General features: G+C 50.7%; 1 protein-coding gene across 2 annotated transcripts; it reads right to left on the reverse strand.

The window, feature by feature from the left end:
• Positions 1-20: 20 nt before the first annotated feature.
• LOC308148279 (protein phosphatase PTC7 homolog) lies at positions 21-18,565 on the reverse strand. Of its 2 annotated transcripts, none has more exons than XM_080521724.1 (6): positions 18,084-18,565; positions 16,050-16,229; positions 13,444-13,642; positions 2,037-2,160; positions 1,830-1,952; positions 21-1,749 (listed from the first exon to the last, which is right to left on the reverse strand). In XM_080521724.1, exons 1-6 carry the CDS (start codon positions 18,283-18,285, stop codon positions 1,408-1,410), a joined length of 1,170 nt encoding a protein of 389 aa, XP_080377850.1. In that variant the 5' UTR covers positions 18,286-18,565; the 3' UTR covers positions 21-1,407. The 2 variants fall into 2 exon arrangements, with proteins under 2 accessions (XP_080377850.1, XP_080377851.1); XM_080521725.1 differs by having other exon boundaries at positions 1,554-1,749; positions 1,823-1,952.
• Positions 18,566-19,326: the final 761 nt, after the last annotated feature.

Genomic DNA, 19,326 nt, shown 5'->3' on the forward strand with positions numbered 1-19,326 from the left:
GGGAGAAGAGCGCGGCAGTTTTACTACAAATTTATTTAAGGCTGCTTCGATTGTCCTCAGTGGTGCAAAAACAATAAATACATTTTAAAAACTTCACATTTCAACTTTTCACTGCGAGGCCAGATGTGACCCTCTCAGATTGAACCCGATGCAGCAGACCTCGGGGTGAAGCAGGGAACGGGCCATCAGATGGTAGACCAGAGTTCCTCTGCTCCCACAGTGCTGCAGCAGGTTTTAGAAGACAGACTGCAGGTAGCAAGACGTCCTGTTAAGAGAGCGGGGTTAAGGAATGGTGTGCCAGTATCCTCCGATACAAGGCTCATTGGAACACCAAGACAAACCATGGATTTGTCTGAGGAACACTTTCTCACTGGGTCAAGCAGAGTGCAAGTCTGTCGTGATGTAATAGAGACACAATGACCATTAATTACGTGGAACCTGCAGTTACCTGACAGTCTACTGAAGTGCCACCAGAGGGAGGGAGGGACTGAAGAAACCATCTGTTAAGCTACTGTGACACCATGAACAAGGAAATTACAAAAATACATTTGGTCACTTGATCAACTCCACACTGGCGTGTCAAGCTGTTTCACATATGCTCCTTTAAGCTTTGTGCGTATTAAGGACACACACACACACACACACTTTAACGAAGTATGAGCAGGACTTGAGTTACACTGTATGGAAAAGGCCGCTGCTGCTCTTCATGAAATGAGATTGAAACGATCTGCCCGTGAAAACAAGTCTCAGACCAAACATGTCCCAGGAGGTGCAGCGGGTCAGAGGTGGCTTTGGATCGTGTCGTGGCTTTGACTCACAGATCAGATGAGATTTTTTTTGTTTTTGTTGATGAAATAAATCACATTGGTTGCAAAATGTTTGGACACTTATTTTGAAGAGGGTAAACTACAGTGTTTGTACTTGTAACTGAATCAGTTAAAAACATGGACTCTAAGCAGTCAATATCAACTCCAACACTAAACTGATCTGTCTGATGGAAGCCTGACCTCTGGTCCACTGTTTCTAACTCCTTCACCATTGATTGTCGTGAAGGTTTACCAGAACGTCACACCAGTCGCTTCCTGGAAGCCAACATGCACTTCTTACCCCCAGTTTCAGGCTCCTTAAAGGTTTTTAAAGCCCTTGTCCTGAGAACGTCTGCTGACACAAGGCAGCGCTTCTATTGAGCCCTAATGCTGCTATTTCTTCAGCAGCTCAGCCTCCTTCACCCTCTTCACACCTGCAGTCCTGCTCCAACTGCCTCTCGTCTCTGAACCTCCACTTCCTGACCATTCTAGAAAGACGACTTGTCCTCAGCAGGGATCCAGTGGATCTGACTGATCCCGGACACTGCAGACACGCCAAGAGGATGTGTTGGGCCTCCAGTTGGCCTCCAGTTGGCCACAATCAAAGAAGTGGGCGTGGAGGATTTGTTCTTAGCCTCAGTGGGGGCTGAGGGATGAGGTGGAGAAGAGCCAGCAGGTGTGAGGTAAGCAGGAGTCCTCCACCCTGGCCAGCAGCAGTCCTCCACCCTGGCCAGCAGCAGCAGTCCTCCACCCTGGCCAGCAGCAGTCCTCCACCCTGGCCAGCAGCAGCAGTCCTCCACCCTGGCCAGCAGCAGTCCTCCACCCTGGCCAGCAGCAGTCCTCCACCCTGGAGGAGCAGCCCGTCCAGCGCCTCCACGGAGACACTAGTCAGTGTATTCTGCCACGATGGACAACAGTACTGTGATGTCGTCTGGCTTCCCCCCTGCACACAACAGCCTCTCATTAGGTGAGGCACACTAAGGGAATGCTTCAAGTGTAGAGTGGGAGATACTCGCCTCGTACATTCAGGCCGTTATCACAGGCAAACTGTGCAAAAGGCGACATGTAGGTGGGGTCGTAGGCCAGCAGGTGGGCCTGCTCCGCGATGCTCCGAGCCGTCTGCTGGATGCTCTCGTAGTTTGTGTTCTGACGAGCCCAAACAGAGCAGGCATCAGGTTCTCACTCCTGACACTGGATTCCCCCCCGCCTGCAGCCATGTCTGACACTTACTTTGAGTTTCTTTAACTCTTGCAGGATCATGTAATCGGGCATGTTGTCAAAGAGTCCGTCGGTGGCGGTGAGGATGATGTCGCCTAGCTGGACGTCGAAGGAGGAGCTGTCGGCAGCGTCAGGGCTGCACATTTAAAGAAAAAGAATCAAGTATGTCATTTACAGGTAGCTTGCATTCAAACTCATCAGGTTACACACGTCAACGTGTCTTTCAGGAGGGTCACCACTGGAATTCACTGCAACTGACATCAACTTGGCTCACTTGTTGATCTGAGGCTCTGAATGCATTTAATCCCAGGTCCCCCACACTCAACGTCAATGTTCAACCCACTAAGGGGGAATGGACTGAAATAAAGGTAGTAATGTTAGAGGTTTCACTGTGGACTTACTAGACCTGAGATTGTACGGCTCATTAACCTGGTGAGCAGCCTTTTGGTGGAGAGCAGGGTGGCAGAGGGGCAGAAAATGACCAGTACATTTCCAGAAACGTCCCATGGGAAGTTAAGCTGGGGGATTTTGGACATATTGAAAATTAAATGAGTATAAATGAAGTGAATTGTCACTGAGCTGACGATGCAGGTGGCCACCTGAATAAATGACTTTAGAACAGACGTACTTTCAATAAGAAGTTTGAAAAGTCACTAATGAGGCTAATGAAGCACAGGTTGCTGTGTTGAGGCCTGCAGGACAGACGACCACATGTTTTAACACAACAGACTAAGTTTTAGCTCATAATTCATATTACCTACCAATAGATTGGTTTTCATTAATTTCAGGGGATCAGAGGAAGTAAACGGCCTGTAAAGTAACTTGAATATACATTTAAAAACTCATTAATCAGGATTCCTCCGACAGTAAAGCAAGCTGCTCACTAAACACTTTTCGAGGAGACAAAGCGCTACAGAAACCTTTATTCATTCACGTCGTCAGTCACACAGGTGGAGGTCAACTGTTGTAGCCACATCTGTCCTGGGCTGCTGACAGGAGTTGGAGTATTATTCATAATCATGCATGTTGCCACAGCTGTCCTGTTTTATTCCAATAAATTCCCATTGAAAGTTTTGAACTTTGAAAATTCCCAGAATTCTGCAGCCCTAGTAAAGAGTTATTAAAACAAGAACACAGCAGAGTAAGTGATACTGCTCTGAAGCTACAATAGTTAGTTATATCCATCTCTGATGCAATTCAGCTGCATATACACAAACAAGTCAGAAGCACCGCTTGGGTCAGATTATTGCAGAATGGAGCGTTTTCTAAGCAGTTATATAGAATAGAAAGAAGTCGTGAGAACACAATGATTGAATGTCCGGCTGGCAAACACAATCACCGGTTCAGTTCCTGGTCCAGTCTGCTGAGCAGGGACCCCCAACCTGATCTCCCTGGCGCCGGTGTAAACGACAAAAGGGAGGTTGGAGTCTGGATGTCCCGGCGCCGGAGGAGAAACCAGCTGCTGTTTCAGAGTCTCAAAAGCAGCCTGACATGAAGCAGCCCAAACGAATGTGGCTCCTTTTTGTTTGAGAGCATTGAGTGGTTCCGTCAGCTGAGAAGCGTTTGGGAGGAACCGGTGACACCATCCTGCCATCCCAAGAACCCTTTGAAGTTCCTTGATGTTTTATTGAAGAGGAAACTCCTGTACTGCCTTTGTTTTCTCAGGATCCACTTCAAATCCAGCAGCAGACACAAGGTGGCCGAGAAACTTGAGTGATGTCTGGAAAAACTGGCTTTCATTTTTACCGTGAGATTAGAGTCTCTGTTTGTCCACAACTGATTGGATGTCATAACTGTGCTGTTCGAGGTTGGATGACTAGATGATGATGTCATCCAGATATACAAAACACATTTTCCCTCGTAGGTCTACTGGAACAATCTCCATCGGTCGCTGGAGCATTCTTCAGCCCAAACAGCAGCAGCTTGACCTGATGGAGGCCAAAGGGGCAGATGAAGGCAGTGTTTTCTTTGCGGTCCTCCTCCATCCCTACCTGCCAGTACCCAGTGAGATCGAGGGCGGTAAAGACGGCAGCACCAGCCAAAGAACCCAAACTCTGGTGGATGTCCGGTAAAGGAAATGCATCTGACTGTGGAGCTGCATTTAGCTTCCTGGAGTCCACACAATCTCAGTTTTGGGTCTTGTTTCTTTGGCACAAGAACTAGTGGAGGAGTTGAAGGGCTCTATAATGTCCTTTGCAACATCTCCTCTCCTAGCTGTTTGATAATAGTGGCTTTTGTTGGTGACGCACGATAAGGTTTTGGTTTAATCGGCACGTCATGAGAGAGGTTGATTTTGTGAGAAAGCACTTTAGTACTTCCTAATGTGGATGTGCAGACAACAGACTTATTTCGCAGTTGACAACAGCTGATTTTTCCATGAGATCATCATCAGGCTGCAGAGGCACCAGGTCAGCAGGCTCTTCTGCTGAGAAAACGGCAAGGTGTGCTCATGCTCAGTTGGTGACTTTAGCAAAGGTTCCCTTAAGAACGGATACTGGCGCTTCTTGTTACTTTTGAAAAAGAGCAATTCTCCGAGATATCAAACTGTAGGCCAGAGAAACAGATGACGTTAAGGCCAACTTCCACAGGGAAAGCAAGGCCGTGCACAGACACATGGCAACGTTACGGTCTGGCACTGAAGCATGATGGTCAGTTCACTCCAGCCTACAGGTTGTGGTTCTTCTCCATCGCCAGGTACAAAGGTCTGGTCCAGGCTTTCAACACATCCTGCTGGCCTTTTATTGACCACCACACACTCATTAATAAGAGTGTGAGCATCCAGTATCCAGAAATGCTCAGTGGCACCATCAGCTGGCAGGGGACGGTACTGTCTTGAAGGAAAACAGTTTGAGCCTTTCGAGCATCTTTCAGGCACAAGGGAGCAAAGTGTGGCCTGACCTCCTCCTGGTGGGTTGGTCTGTCTGCTGCTGGAGCAGTGTTGAAGAAAACAATCTGTACTACAGTACGCTGGGGGGGTCAGACGCAGTAGGTTTCTGGGATTTATTGGAAGTCTTCCTCTGGTCAGAGCACAACGGATTCTCATTGTCCTTCTCCAGTCGTTGACCAAGACAGACAAGTGCATGAACAGAGGCGACTCTGCTGCGCCTCAGTCGACTGGCTGATTGACGATTTATGTTCTTTAAGATCAGTTCAACAATCTCTTCCTCTTCAATGTCTGCTTTCCAGCCCTTAGTCCATGTAAGCAACATCTGGCACCCTCTCTCCCGCTCCTTGAACTGCTTCACACCTGCTCTGCCGGTTCGTCCTCAGAATCCTGGGACAGAAGTGCAGCACACAAATGTTCATGACATTGTCTCCAGTTCTATTAATGAGGGGCTCCATCCCACCCGTCTCTGGCAGGCCTGTGGAGAACATCTCAGGTTGCAGTGAGGTCCTCATCGGCGGGTGGATTAAGTGCTCACATGCTTCAGATATTGAAGCGGATGTGACGAATCATTTAAAGCTCAAAGTGTGGAACAGCATCCAGACCGGACACGTGACCCTGAACCTGCGCCCCGGTTCCACTGGAATGGTGGAGCCTCCAGGTCACTCAAAGTTTTAGTGAAACCTTCTAGTGCAAAATACAGCCTGTCCAAAAACCTTCTCCTAGAGCTGTTGCATTATGGGACTTTTTACAGACACCCTGTGACCACCCGGCTTTGACACTTATGCGAGTTTGCCATCTCTCATGATCTCCATGTTGTCTGCTCCTCTCATTTATTGAAGCACATTTCTTGAGATGTTTTACAAGTTGCTTGGTCCTTGGACTGGGTTGAGCCTCTCTAGGCCGGTTCTGGTCCCGGGGCCTGATGGTTCAGCTGATGTCAGTGGTGGAACTGCATTCAATTCATAAATTCCTCCTCCTGTGTTAAAACCCCAACAAAAACACTTCTGCCTCATCAGATATAATGAATCACTTTCAACTCATTGACGGAGTTCATTTTTTACCGGAACCGGTCGCAGCACATTCACAGAAAAGTTGCATTGATAAAACAAAAAAAATTCATAGATTCTTAGTCCTGATTTTTCACCTTCGCCTCAAAAAGCTCATCAGATGTACGGGGAGGATAAATCTGGTTTGTCATCATGTGGAGGATCAGGAAAGGACGGCCAGGGCGAGGAAACGCTGCCAGTAATACCCAGAGGCCACGACTAAGTTAGTGCCAGTGTCAGGTTCACTTCTTGGAAGAGGCCGTGACCCTGCAGCCGGGTGACAGTCACAGCTCGTCCTGTTCTACCATTCTATGTCTCTAGAATCCACATACACAACCCATGTGACGTGCAGCCATGCACTTCTACCTGCTCACTGACCACATCCCAACACCGGAGACCACCGTCCTGCTGCTCTGAAACGTCTCACTTCATGATCCTCCTCAGACAAGTCCCAGCATTTGGTGGTTTAGACTGAGAAAACGTGAGATGTGTGTCTTCTCTTGTGATCACTGCAGGAGGTTGTGCAAAACAAGAAGTTTAAGTGAATCCCCCCCCAAAAAATCTTTTTACTCGTCTTTAATTATTTTGTTTAAGACGCTTAAAGAACCAAACTAAACTACATTATATATGTAAGATCAATTTAGCATTAAAAGATGTAGCGGCTGCACATTGGAAGCGTCTTTTCCAGAGGAAGTGTGACGCCTCAGGAGAACGTGCCAGTTGACTGACCTGGACTGGACACTTCATTTTGCTCTGATTACAATCACTTTCCACTCAATGTGTCGGATGCAGAAATGAGAGAATGTATGACGTAGTGGATTTAGGCGGTTGTAGTTGTCAGAACTCTGGCCTCACGTTGAGACGAAGCCGGATTCCAACTGGGGATGTAGTCATGTGCAGCTCTGCAGAGTGTGTGAGTGTTTCTGGCTACGCCGGTTTCCTACTGCTGTTGAAAAACACCTTTAGTTATTTGTTGTGCTGTGAAAGAGAACGCATTAGTTTAATTACTTGACTGAAAATGTTCAACTCGCAAAAATATTAAACATTAACTTCTATTATTTTGTCTTTTACCGCCGCCGCAGTGCAAAACGACCACAGAAGACATTGTGCAGCAAAACACAGGTTTCCATGTCGACTGACAACTTGACTCACCAAACTGCTGAAGCTGGATGAAATGTGTGCAGGTAAATTATTAATTCTCTCTCTCTCACTCTCACTCTCTCTCTCGCTCTCTCGTGTGTACACGCCACACAACCCAGACTTGGGTTTTGCTGAAAGGACATCAAAACATTCTTTGAATTTCAGTTTTGTTTGTGTGTCGAGTCGACATCAACTCTGTGGTTCTTAATGAATCACTCTGCATTACAAGATTCAGTCTTTAGTAGAAAAATGCAATTCATTACAGAAAATTGTGTGATTAATTTGTTAATTTTTTTCAAATGGACTCGCCGCACTAGTCATTTGGTGACTAGTGTGAGGAGTGAGAGGTGTGTGAGGTGTGTGAGGTGTGTGAGGTGTGTGTGGAGTGTGTGGAGTGTGAGGTGTGTGAGGTGTGTGAGGTGTGTGAGGTGTGTGTGGAGTGTGTGGAGTGTGTGGTGTGTGAGGTGTGAGAGGAGTGTGAGGTGTGTGAGGAGTGTGTGAGGTGTGTGAGAGGAGTGTGAGGAGTGTGAGGAGTGTGAGGGGAGTGTGAGGTGTGTGAGGAGTGTGAGAGGAGTGTGTGTGGAGTGTGAGGAGTGTGTGTGGAGTGTGAGGAGTGTGAGGTGTGTGTGGAGTGTGAGAGGAGTGTGTGGAGTGTGAGGAGTGTGTGGTGTGTGTGGTGTGTGAGGTGTGTGTGGAGTGTGTGAGGGGAGTGTGTGTGAGAGGAGTGTGTGTGAGGGGAGTGTGTGTGGAGTGTGTGTGGAGTGTGCGAGGGGAGTGTGTGTGGAGTGTGCGAGGAGTGTGCGAGGAGAGTGTGATGAGTGTGTGTGGAGAGTGTGATGAGTGTGTGTGGAGAGTGTGTGCGAGGAGTGTGAGGAGCGTGTGAGGTGTGTGAGTGTGGAGTGTGTGAGGAGTGTGTGTGGAGTGTGTGTGGAGTGAGTGAGGAGTGAGTGAGGAGTGAGTGAGGAGTGTGTGAGGAGTGTGTGAGGGGAGTGTGTGAGGGGAGTGTGTGAGGAGTGTGTGAGGAGAGTGTGAGCGGAGTGTGAGGGGAGTGTGTGAGGTGTGTGAGGGGAGTGTGTGAGGTGTGTGGGGAGTGTGTGAGGGGGGAGTGTGTGAGGAGTGTGAGGGGAGTGTGAGGGGAGTGTGTGAGGTGTGTGAGTGTGGAGTGTGAGGGGAGTGTGTGAGGGGAGTGTGTGGAGTGTGTGAGGAGTGTGTGTGGAGTGTGTGTGGAGTGTGTGAGGAGTGAGTGAGGGGAGGGAGTGTGTGAGGAGTGTGTGAGGAGTGTGTGAGGAGTGTGTGGGGAGTGTGTGGGGAGTGTGTGGGGAGTGTGTGAGGAGTGTGTGAGGGGAGTGTGTGTGGAGTGTGCGAGGAGTGTGCGAGGAGTGAGTGAGGAGAGTGTGTGTGGAGTGTGAGGAGAGTGTGTGTGGAGTGTGTGTGGAGTGTGTGGAGTGTGTGTGGAGTGTGAGGAGTGTGTGTGGAGAGTGTGTGAGGAAAGTGTGTGAGGAGAGTGTGAGGGGAGTGTGTGAGGAGTGTGTGTGGAGTGTGTGAGGAGTGTGTGAGGAGTGTGAGGGGAGTGTGAGGAGTGTGTGAGTGAGGTGAGTGTGAGTGAGGTGAGTGAGTGTGTGTGGAGTGTGTGTGGAGTGTGAGGAGAGTGTGTGTGGAGTGTGAGGAGAGTGTGTGTGGAGTGTGAGGAGTGTGTGTGGAGTGTGAGGTGTGTGAGGTGTGTGTGGAGTGTGAGAGGAGTGTGTGGAGTGTGAGGAGTGTGTGGTGTGTGTGGTGTGTGAGGTGTGTGTGGAGTGTGTGAGGGGAGTGTGTGTGAGAGGAGTGTGTGTGAGAGGAGTGTGTGTGAGGGGAGTGTGTGTGGAGTGTGTGTGGAGTGTGCGAGGGGAGTGTGTGTGGAGTGTGCGAGGAGTGTGCGAGGAGTGTGTGAGGAGAGTGTGAGGAGAGTGTGAGGAGCGTGTGAGGAGCGTGTGAGGTGTGTGAGTGTGGAGTGTGAGGGGCGTGTGAGGTGTGTGAGTGTGGAGTGTGAGGGGCGTGTGAGGAGTGTGTGTGGAGTGTGTGAGGAGTGTGTGTGGAGTGTGTGTGGAGTGAGTGAGGAGTGAGTGAGGAGTGTGTGAGGGGAGTGTGTGAGGAGTGTGTGAGGTGTGTGAGGGGAGTGTGTGAGGTGTGTGGGGAGTGTGTGAGGGGGGAGTGTGTGAGGAGTGTGAGGGGAGTGTGAGGGGAGTGTGTGAGGTGTGTGAGTGTGGAGTGTGAGGGGAGTGTGTGAGGGGAGTGTGTGGAGTGTGTGAGGAGTGTGTGTGGAGTGTGTGTGGAGTGTGTGTGGAGTGTGTGTGGAGTGTGTGAGGAGTGAGTGAGGGGAGGGAGTGTGTGAGGAGTGTGTGAGGAGTGTGTGAGGAGTGTGTGGGGAGTGTGTGAGGAGTGAGTGAGGAGTGAGTGAGGAGTGAGTGAGGGGAGTGTGTGTGGAGTGTGCGAGGAGTGTGCGAGGAGTGAGTGAGGAGTGTGAGGAGAGTGTGTGTGGAGTGTGAGGAGAGTGTGTGTGGAGTGTGTGTGGAGTGTGTGTGGAGTGTGAGGAGTGTGTGTGGAGTGTGAGTGAGGAAAGTGTGTGTGGAGAGTGTGTGAGGAAAGTGTGTGAGGAGAGTGTGAGGGGAGTGTGTGAGGAGAGTGTGAGGGGAGTGTGAGGGGAGTGTGTGAGGAGTGTGAGGGGAGTGTGTGAGGAGTGTGAGGGGAGTGTGTGAGGAGTGTGAGGGGAGTGTGAGGAGTGTGTGAGTGAGGTGAGTGTGAGTGAGGTGAGTGAGTGAGTGTGGAGAGTGTGTGTGGAGTGTGAGGAGAGTGTGTGTGGAGTGTGAGGAGAGTGTGTGTGGAGTGTGAGGAGAGTGTGTGTGGAGTGTGTGTGGAGAGTGTGTGAGGAGAGTGTGTGAGGAGAGTGTGTGAGGAGAGTGTGTGAGGAGAGTGTGTGAGGAGAGTGTGGGGAGTGTGTGAGGAGAGTGTGTGAGGAGAGTGTGTGAGGAGTGTGTGAGGAGTGTGTGAGGAGTGTGAGGGGAGTGTGAGGGGAGTGTGTGAGGAGTGTGTGAGGAGTGTGAGGGGAGTGTGAGGGGAGTGTGTGTGGAGTGTGAGGAGTGTGAGGGGAGTGTGAGGGGAGTGTGTGAGGAGTGTGTGAGGAGTGTGAGGGGAGTGTGAGGGGAGTGTGTGTGTGTGAGGAGTGTGTGAGTGAGGTGAGTGTGAGTGAGGTGAGTGTGAGTGTGTGTGGAGTGTGTGTGGAGTGTGAGGAGAGTGTGTGTGGAGTGTGAGGAGAGTGTGTGTGGAGTGTGAGGAGAGTGTGTGTGGAGTGTGAGGAGAGTGTGTGAGGAGAGTGTGTGTGGAGTGTGTGTGGAGAGTGTGTGTGGAGAGTGTGTGTGGAGAGTGTGTGAGGAGAGTGTGTGTGGAGAGTGTGTGAGGAGAGTGTGTGAGGAGAGTGTGTGAGGAGTGTGAGGGGAGTGTGTGAGGAGTGTGTGAGGAGTGTGTGAGGAGTGTGTGTGAGGAGAGTGTGTGAGGAGAGTGTGTGAGGAGTGTGAGGGGAGTGTGTGAGGAGAGTGTGTGAGGAGTGTGAGGGGAGTGTGTGAGGGGAGTGTGTGTGGAGTGTGAGGAGTGTGAGGGGAGTGTGTGAGGAGTGTGTGAGGAGTGTGAGGGGAGTGTGTGAGGAGTGTGTGTGGAGTGTGAGGAGTGTGTGAGGAGTGTGAGGGGAGTGTGTGAGGAGTGTGAGGGGAGTGTGTGAGGAGTGTGTGTGGAGTGTGAGGAGTGTGTGAGGAGTGTGTGTGGAGTGTGAGGAGTGTGAGGAGTGTGTGAGGAGTGTGTGTGGAGTGTGAGGAGTGTGAGGAGTGTGTGAGGAGTGTGAGGGGAGTGTGTGAGGAGTGTGAGGGGAGTGTGAGGGGAGTGTGTGAGGAGTGTGAGGGGAGTGTGTGAGGAGTGTGAGGAGTGTGTGAGGAGTGTGAGGGGAGTGTGAGGGGAGTGTGTGAGGAGTGTGTGAGGAGTGTGAGGAGTGTGTGAGGAGTGTGAGGGGAGTGTGTGAGGAGTGTGTGAGGAGTGTGAGGGGAGTGTGAGGGGAGTGTGTGAGGAGTGTGTGTGGAGTGTGTGTGGAGTGTGTGGAGTGTGAGGAGTGTGAGGGGAGTGTGTGAGGAGTGTGTGTGGAGTGTGAGGAGTGTGTGAGGAGTGTGTGAGGAGTGTGTGAGGAGTGTGAGGGGAGTGTGTGAGGAGTGTGTGGAGTGTGTGGAGTGTGAGGAGTGTGTGAGGAGTGTGTGAGGAGTGTGAGGGGAGTGTGTGAGGAGTGTGTGAGGAGTGTGTGTGGAGTGTGAGGAGTGTGTGAGGAGTGTGAGGGGTGTGTGAGGAGTGTGTGGGGAGTGTGAGGGGAGTGTGTGAGGAGTGTGTGTGGAGTGTGAGGAGTGTGTGAGGAGTGTGTGAGGAGTGTGAGGGGAGTGTGTGAGGAGTGTGTGTGGAGTGTGTGAGGAGTGTGTGAGGAGTGTGAGGGGAGTGTGTGAGGAGTGTGTGTGGAGTGTGTGTGGAGTGTGAGGGGAGTGTGTGAGGAGTGTGTGAGGAGTGTGTGAGGAGTGTGTGAGGAGTGTGTGAGGAGTGTGAGGGGAGTGTGTGTGGAGTGTGTGTGGAGTGTGTGTGGAGTGTGTGAGGAGTGTGTGAGGAGTGTGAGAGGAGTGTGTGAGGAGTGTGAGGGGAGTGTGTGAGGAGTGTGTGAGGAGTGTGTGAGGAGTGTGTGAGGAGTGTGAGGGGAGTGTGTGAGGAGTGTGTGTGGAGTGTGTGTGGAGTGTGAGGGGAGTGTGTGAGGAGTGTGTGAGGAGTGTGTGAGGAGTGTGTGAGGAGTGTGGATAGTGAGCTGGAGAGGCGTTCAGTCTGCTGGCTCAGCTCAGGGTCCTGATCCAGCAGAGGACATGACTGCACGGAGCAACATTCCATCTAAAGCTGCTTTATTCAGAAGAACGCTAGAGAACACCGTCTGCAGCAGCTTCATGCAGTGAAACACTGATCAGCTTTCCAGACAGACCATGAAGAAGAAAATACACTCTCTTCAATTCTTTACAAAGAGTGGAAGGTGGGTGGGAATGATGGCACGTGATTGGCTGAGGACTCTCAGCTTGGCCTGTCGAGCCCACACACACTTTGACCTGGGTGAAGGACGGCCTGGCACACAGCCAACACCGTCCGCCCAGCCTGCTGCTGCTGCTGCAGCCGGACAGGGCAGACCATGACCCGGCTCTACAGCTGTGCTCTGGACCGGGACCGGCTCTACAGCTCTGCTCTGGACCAGCTCTACAACTCTGCTCTGGACCGGCTCTACAGCTCTGCTCTGGACCGGGACCGGCTCTACAGCTCTGCTCTGGACCAGCTCTACAACTCTGCTCTGGACCGGCTCTACAACTCTGCTCTGGACCGGCTCTACAGCTCTGCTCTGGACCGGGACCGGCTCTACAGCTCTGCTCTGGACCAGCTCTACAACTCTGCTCTGGACCGGCTCTACAACTCTGCTCTGGACCGGGACCGGCTCTACAGCTCTGCTCTGGACCGGTTCTACAGCTCTGCTCTGGACCGGCTCTACAGCTCTGCTCTGGACCGGCTCTACAGCTCTGCTCTGGACCAAAGACCACCGAACGTGAAGATAATCGTTGTATCCTGAGACTTTAGCTAGGTGCAGACAGACCCCTTGATTTCTTTTTCAGTGGCCCAGCTTGTAGGTGTTCTGTGGGAATCAAGCTCCCCTTCCGGCCCGGCTCCTCCCCCACGGCCCGGCTCCTCCCCTCCCCCACGGCCCGGCTCCTCCCTGACGGTGGCGCCGTGGCAGACTGGAGTAGAACACAATGCGCCGGGTCCACAAACCATCGCACGCTCCGATTGATAGCGATGAAACGGCGACCACACACCGTGAATTGCCGTGAGAACCGCAGAAGAAATAAGAAGCGAAGCGACCGTGGTAGAACACTTAACACCACTTCCTGTAAGCCGTCGTCCCACTGGGGAGCGCCTCTTAGCTACACACTCTGCGTGTGTCGCATCAGCTGCATCTTTCATGTTGTAACTAAGTATGACTACATTGTCCCTGTCAAATAGATACATACACATTCTATTATGGCCAATTACGTGCTGCCACGTGTTGTGATGTTCTTCCCATTTTGGAGTTTTTCCTCTGCACCGTGGAAAGTTTTCTGACACTTTACCAATCTGGCACCACGCCACGGCGCCACGGCCGGGACATGGGCCCATCCCGTCCCCCCGCCTCGTCTCACGTCCATCCCATTCTGTCCCCGGGGTCCTGAGCCGGGAACGCCGGGAAAAGCGAGCTTTAGCAAACGCCTGGTCTCGGGCGTCTCACCTGTCGCTGAGGACGGCGCCCTCGGCCCCCGGGGGGGCGATGGACAGCTGGAAAGGCGTGTTGAAGTAGTGCTGCTGCTCGTCGGAGCGGTGGACCACCTCCCCTCCCCGCACCACCAGGAAGCCCGAGTCTCCCAGGTTGGCCGTGTGCAGCTGGTGGCTGTGGCGGTCCAACGCCACGATGCAGGCTGTGCTGCTGCCTGCACACACACACACACACACACACACACACACACACACACACACACACACACACACACACACACACACACACACACACACACACACACACACACACACACACACACACACACACACACACACAACAGATAAGGAAGGATTGTCATGTTGTTCAGGCTAAAGTAACAAAGCCTCGATTTAAAAAGACATTCAAACAGCCCGTGTTAATCTGAGAGCCCGTTTCCATAGAAACGAGTTCAAGTGAAAACGCTAACGTTTCCCTGTGGGTTGGTTGTTGGTTTACATGCTAATGGTCGGGTTCCGTCACAAGTAGACCACTGAATTGCTGCTGCTGCAGATGTGCACCCCGCCAAAGTAAAGCGTTGTTCTGCCTGGCATGAAGAGTTGGACAATAACAGAGAGACGTTCTGCTGGGACGGGGAGTTGGACTTGAGAGGAACAATCCAGTTGGGTATCCCGACGGTCTACTTTGTTACGGCCACTCTGGGTTCAAGCCTTTGTCAGGCGCTCCTGGAACAGCCTTATGTCGGCCTTGAGTCAGAGGCAAGGACCTCCAAACTTTGTTTTCCATTCCAACCACTCAGAAACACTTTTCCTTCCTCTCTTTTTCCTCTCCTCTCCAACAGAGCTTCACACACGGTGGAACAACTCAACTACTTCTGCTCACAAACCCTGCCTCTCTACAAAATAAAGTTCCCCCCCCGCCCCACAGTCACTGGCTGAATCCCCCACAGTGGGAACTTTATTTTGTAGAGAGGCGGGGTTTCTGGTTGGAAGTGTTTTGGTGTTGCACTGCTCTCACGTTGCATTTTGAGATGGTTTCCACAGTTGTTTGTGATCGTGAGACGGGACAAGAGGAAACAGGAGGTGGTTGGAGGGTGAGGACAGTGAGGGGCCACGCCCACTGCTCTCTGGGCCAACCTGGAACCTGAGGGGACTCACTGCAGTTCTTCTGCTGACACACACACACACACACACACACACACACACGCGATACTGTGGTGGAAAAGTACTGAGTCACTGGGATGGAGGTTCCTCCCGACACGTTTGTTCACCAACAATGCGTGTTTGCGTGCGCCCTGAGGGCGGGGAGCAGCTCCGGAGGCGGCTGCACGGGGCCGGCGGGCTCCTGGGCCGGGACCCGGGGCCTTGTGGGGATTTTTTAACCGGCTTTGGATGATCACTGACTCACGGTGCAAAAATGTCCACCACCCAACGAAGCAGACAAACAACCAACCCAGACTCACTGACGGTGCCGCTTAAATCCAAACCACATGGGAAATGTTTCCCCTCATGGCTGCTGGAGTCACTGGATGTTGCAGCGCAGTGGCTGGGTGGAGGAGTTTCACTAAACTACTCTGGGAACATCTTCAAACACAGCAACTGCTTCTGATCACATTCTGTAAAAACATCCAACCTCAAACTGTTCAGGTCATTTCCAGACGTTCAGCTCTAAAACAAACTGTGTGCTTCCATCTTTTACATTTCCTTTGGGATTATTTGAGAAATAAAAAGATGAAACTTGATGAACATTTTCTCTCTTGTTTGAACCATCATCTTTGATGGTTGTATGTGTTGATGCTGATCAATCCTTGGTTTCCAGGCTGTCGTCCAGGCTCCTTACTGGGCCACCACACTTTGCCATCGCAGATTTTTGTCAAACTTACAAGGGGAATATACAAAAGGAAACCATGAGAAACTTTTTTTGGAGTTTAAAACGGTCTTGGGGAAAAAGTGCCAGTTAGAACATTGAACTTTACTGGTATCTTTTGTCAAACCAGAGCCTCCAAGTGAGTTTGCAGTTTGTGTTTAGAGGCCAACTGAGGGGAATTCTGTCAACACAAGTTTGGACTTTATTCTTGGTATTTTGGGTTGACTTCAGAAATCCTGACTTTCATCAACGTGTTCACATTATAGGCCTGGAAAAGATCACATAATGTTGAGAGAATGGGGGCACTCCTTTGTTCCCCCTCTAGTAATGTCCTTTATAGTCTCAATATCCAACTCTTACACCAAAACAGGCTTTGCAGTGACTTTCAGGGATGAAGAGCAGTTGTTGGCAGTCTTCTTACCACTATTTTCCCTCCAAATGTCAACATCACAGAGCAGACCATCAAATGGGAGTTCAGGATATTGACACATTCATGAAACAAGAGCAGAGAATGAAGAGGAAGTCAACAAAGACGGACTGAGACGGAACCCTCAATGTTTTCCTTTTCCGTATATTACAAAAACCCCAAAACATTTAAAGCCTCTCGTCCTGTGAGCCGTCAGCGTCCTGACACATGGGAGCTTTGGCTGAGTGAAGAGCGAGGCCACATTGTTTCCTCAGGCGTGCAGAGGAGCCGTGTTGTTGACCAGTAGCATGAGAACCAGGCTCTCGTACTGACGACGGGTTCCACTCACCCAGCAGCGGCACTTTGTTCTGCAGCAGCTCGTAGTAGCTGCTGGTCAGGACTCCCACCGGGCTGCTGGGGACGAAGCGCCCCTCCTTCACCAGCCGCTCACACGTCTTCATCAGCGTGCCTGAAAACTGTGAGGGGTCCACGCCGTAGTCCCTCCAGCCTCCCACGCCGTCCGCCACGCCTACACACACGTCAGGTCAGGGCTTTCTGGACTACAGTTCGTCCTCACTTCAATCTGTAGTAGAAAACCTTTCCTCATCTACACGTCAGAGACGTTACCTGTTCTCACTTTAGAGGCGTTTACACGTCGCTCACCGTCTCGTCTTCCTGGATTCTGAGGATCACCTCCTGTTAGAGGAGGCCTTCCACAATTGTTGTTGTTGGAGCTTATTTACCTCTTATTTTGTAATTGATTTTTGATCAGACATTGATCATTCTGTGGAACAATGTCTTTGTGGATTGTACGTCAAACTAAAAGCTCCTGGGGAGTTCATATCCACATTGTGTCTTACACATTCCCAACAAACATGACAATGATCCATTTACCTACACCTAGAAACAAGTGATTGTGTTCAAAAATATAGAGCAATTGGGCTGTTAAGAACTTGAACTGGAGCTGAAATACAAGGCAGCAGCTGGACGTTTCCTGTAAACGGTGAAAAGTGGAGGATGTAGTTGTAGGACGAGGACAGAGACGAGCTGTTGTAAGAACAAAGCTCAACTGGAAAGGTTTTGCAGAGGCTCTGACCCAGGCAGCTGGCCGCCACACTTTGGTCCTCGTCTTCATATTTACAAATCAGCTTTGAAGACAAAATGTTCACTTGCTGCTTGGACAGGTTAAAGCAGCAAGGACATTTCACATCTCTCTGCAGTCTTTGATTCTTGTCACATTTAGTACCTTTGTGAGCTCAAGTTTGTCTTCTTGGAAACTCTCAGATCATCAGCATTTCATTTCAGTTGTTGGAAATTTGATTTGTTAGTCGTCTTTTCTTTTCACCTTTGCACATGTATTTGACTTCTCTTGTGTCATTACATCACAATCCTGAGAGCCTCCGTCTTGCCTCACTGACTTCTCTTTGGGATTTTTTGCATATAGATTCATAACTTTATGCTCATTTGTGCCCCGCGCAAGTGGTTCAGCCATGTCATTTGTGATTGGTCATTGATATTTAAAGATGCTTTCACAGTTGAAATGTCACATATTGGAAATGATAGAATATCTTCACTGATATTTGCCATTTAAAAACGGGTTATTTTTGACACTGCTGGAGTCCTTCAAAGGAATTTCTTGTCCTTGTGATCATGTTTTAATTTTCCACCGTTTTGGTTGTTTGGGTCTTATTTCATACATTACCATCTCGTTTCCCCCCCATTTTTTTATTCTCTTGATGTTTGTTTTCGTTGTATTGCAGCACTTTTGCATCTCATTTTATTGCGTGTCTCTTTGAGGTACATTTCTGATCCATTTTTGTTTCTTGCTTTCCCCGATTGTGCACTTGGTAGAAGATCTTCTCTCTTTTTGAGATTAAAGCTATTCTTTGTCATTTAGAATGCATCACATTTAGCATCACCAGCCATTTGTATTTGAGGATGTTTACACGCCACTATATTTGTGACCGCTTGAGATGATCCATTACATTGTAGTAGACTGGAATATCTTTATATTCTCAGTTTTTAACCGACTTGCATAAAAACTAAATATGATCAGATACCTCCTGACTTCCTGCGGTAGATATAAGCCTGCTTTGTTTTTGTTTGTCTCAAGTTTCACATGACAACACTTGAAGCAGGGTGAGGGTAAAGAAGGGTCCCCTGTGCATTTTGTCGGGGGGGTAAAGAAGGGTCCCCTGTGCATTTTGTCGGGGGGGTAAAGAAGGGTCACCTGTGCATTTTGTCGGGGGGGGGGATAAAGAAGGGTCCCCTGTGCATTTTGTCGGGGGGGGGGTAAAGAAGGGTCCCCTGTGCCCTGCCATGTGGTACCCGCCATGGTGTCACGCCTCGCCCGGGTTCCGGGACAAACAAAGGAGGAACTCACCCAGGACGTCAGCGGACCTGTGCCGGGCGATGAAGCACGCGTCGTCCCCGTAGCACATGCCTTTCTTCAGGATGCCTTTGCGGAAGTCCTTCCCGAAGCCGCAGCTCGCCGTCACCAGGCTGTAGTCGCGGCTGTCCGTCTGGGACAGTCCGCCGAGGACCGCTCTGGCGACCAGGCGACCGTACGACAGGACGGACAACATGCCCCGGCGCCCCGCCGGCCGAGCTAGCAGCCCCGGCTAGCTCAGCGCTGACGTCACAGCACAACGTTGACCCGCCGCACACAACAACAATAACAACAACGACGACGACGACGAGCTCCACGCACGCAGACGGACAAGGCCCTCCGCCGCTGGGGGACAAGCAGCCGCTCACAGGCGGCCCCGTGAGAGCCGGTTCCCGGGGGCCATGGGGGGCAGCCAGCGAGGACACGACCCACGAACTGTGCAGGAGGCAGCGGCCCGGCTGACGGACTCCGCTCCGGTCTTATGACCGCGCTGACGTCACGCGGCATTACGCAACACGCGCCTCCTTATATGGGCACGTCGGCTGCCTTTTATCTCGTGGAGACAAAACTCCAGGCAGATCAAGTGTTGACGAGACAAACACAATGGAGACACCGAGCACTGGCAGACATAGCACCTTCTTAACGCTTAGAAACCTACTTCACATTTAACTTCATTTCACTAAAGAATAAAAGATCTCCCTTGTTGACAAGAGGCGCATTATTCAGCCGCTCAGGTTACGATCACAAGACCCCCCCCCCCATTCCATTCTGCTTGCAGGCTTATCAGCATCTTATTCTCCATTTAGTCATTCTGCACGTCTTGTGGTCACTGGCCGCTTCCTGGCACGTTTGTAGTTTTGTACGTTTGTAACAGGTTACTTTGCATTTTGTAAAACAAAACAAAACTTTTTGCAAACGGTTTGCAGTGCATGCAACTCTTTGCAGGGATCCAATTATTTTGCATTCATTGTGCACGTCTGTGTTGGTGTTTGACTTTCTTTGCAGTTTGACCAGCTTCACATTCTATCTGCTGGCTTGTGCCTGTCCTGTACATCATCACTCCTCGTCCTTATTGTTCATCTTGGTTTTCAGATGCAGTGTTTATGCATTCCTCCAATCATTTAGTGAATGTAATCTTCTATAGTTTCCACTGTCTGCTCTAGATTTTGTATAGCCCCCCCCCCCCAGTCCAACTCCCTTTATGGTAGCTGCTGCTGGAGTTCGTCCACACATGACT

This window comes from Blennius ocellaris, assembly GCF_963422515.1.
Source record: "Blennius ocellaris genome assembly, contig: SCAFFOLD_123, whole genome shotgun sequence".
Taxonomy (NCBI): domain Eukaryota; kingdom Metazoa; phylum Chordata; class Actinopteri; order Blenniiformes; family Blenniidae; genus Blennius; species Blennius ocellaris.

Bases quoted from the DNA above. Each gene is read 5' to 3' on its own strand.
- LOC308148279 (XM_080521724.1), bottom strand. From the start codon at position 18,285: ATGTTGTCCGTCCTGTCGTACGGTCGCCTGGTCGCCAGAGCGGTCCTC. The intron at 16,230-18,083 runs GTGAGTTCCTCC...ACGTGTGTGTAG, and splicing joins CAGGTCCGCTGACGTCCTGG to GCGTGGCGGACGGCGTGGGA. The intron at 13,643-16,049 runs GTGAGTGGAACC...GTGTGTGTGCAG, and splicing joins GAACAAAGTGCCGCTGCTGG to GCAGCAGCACAGCCTGCATC.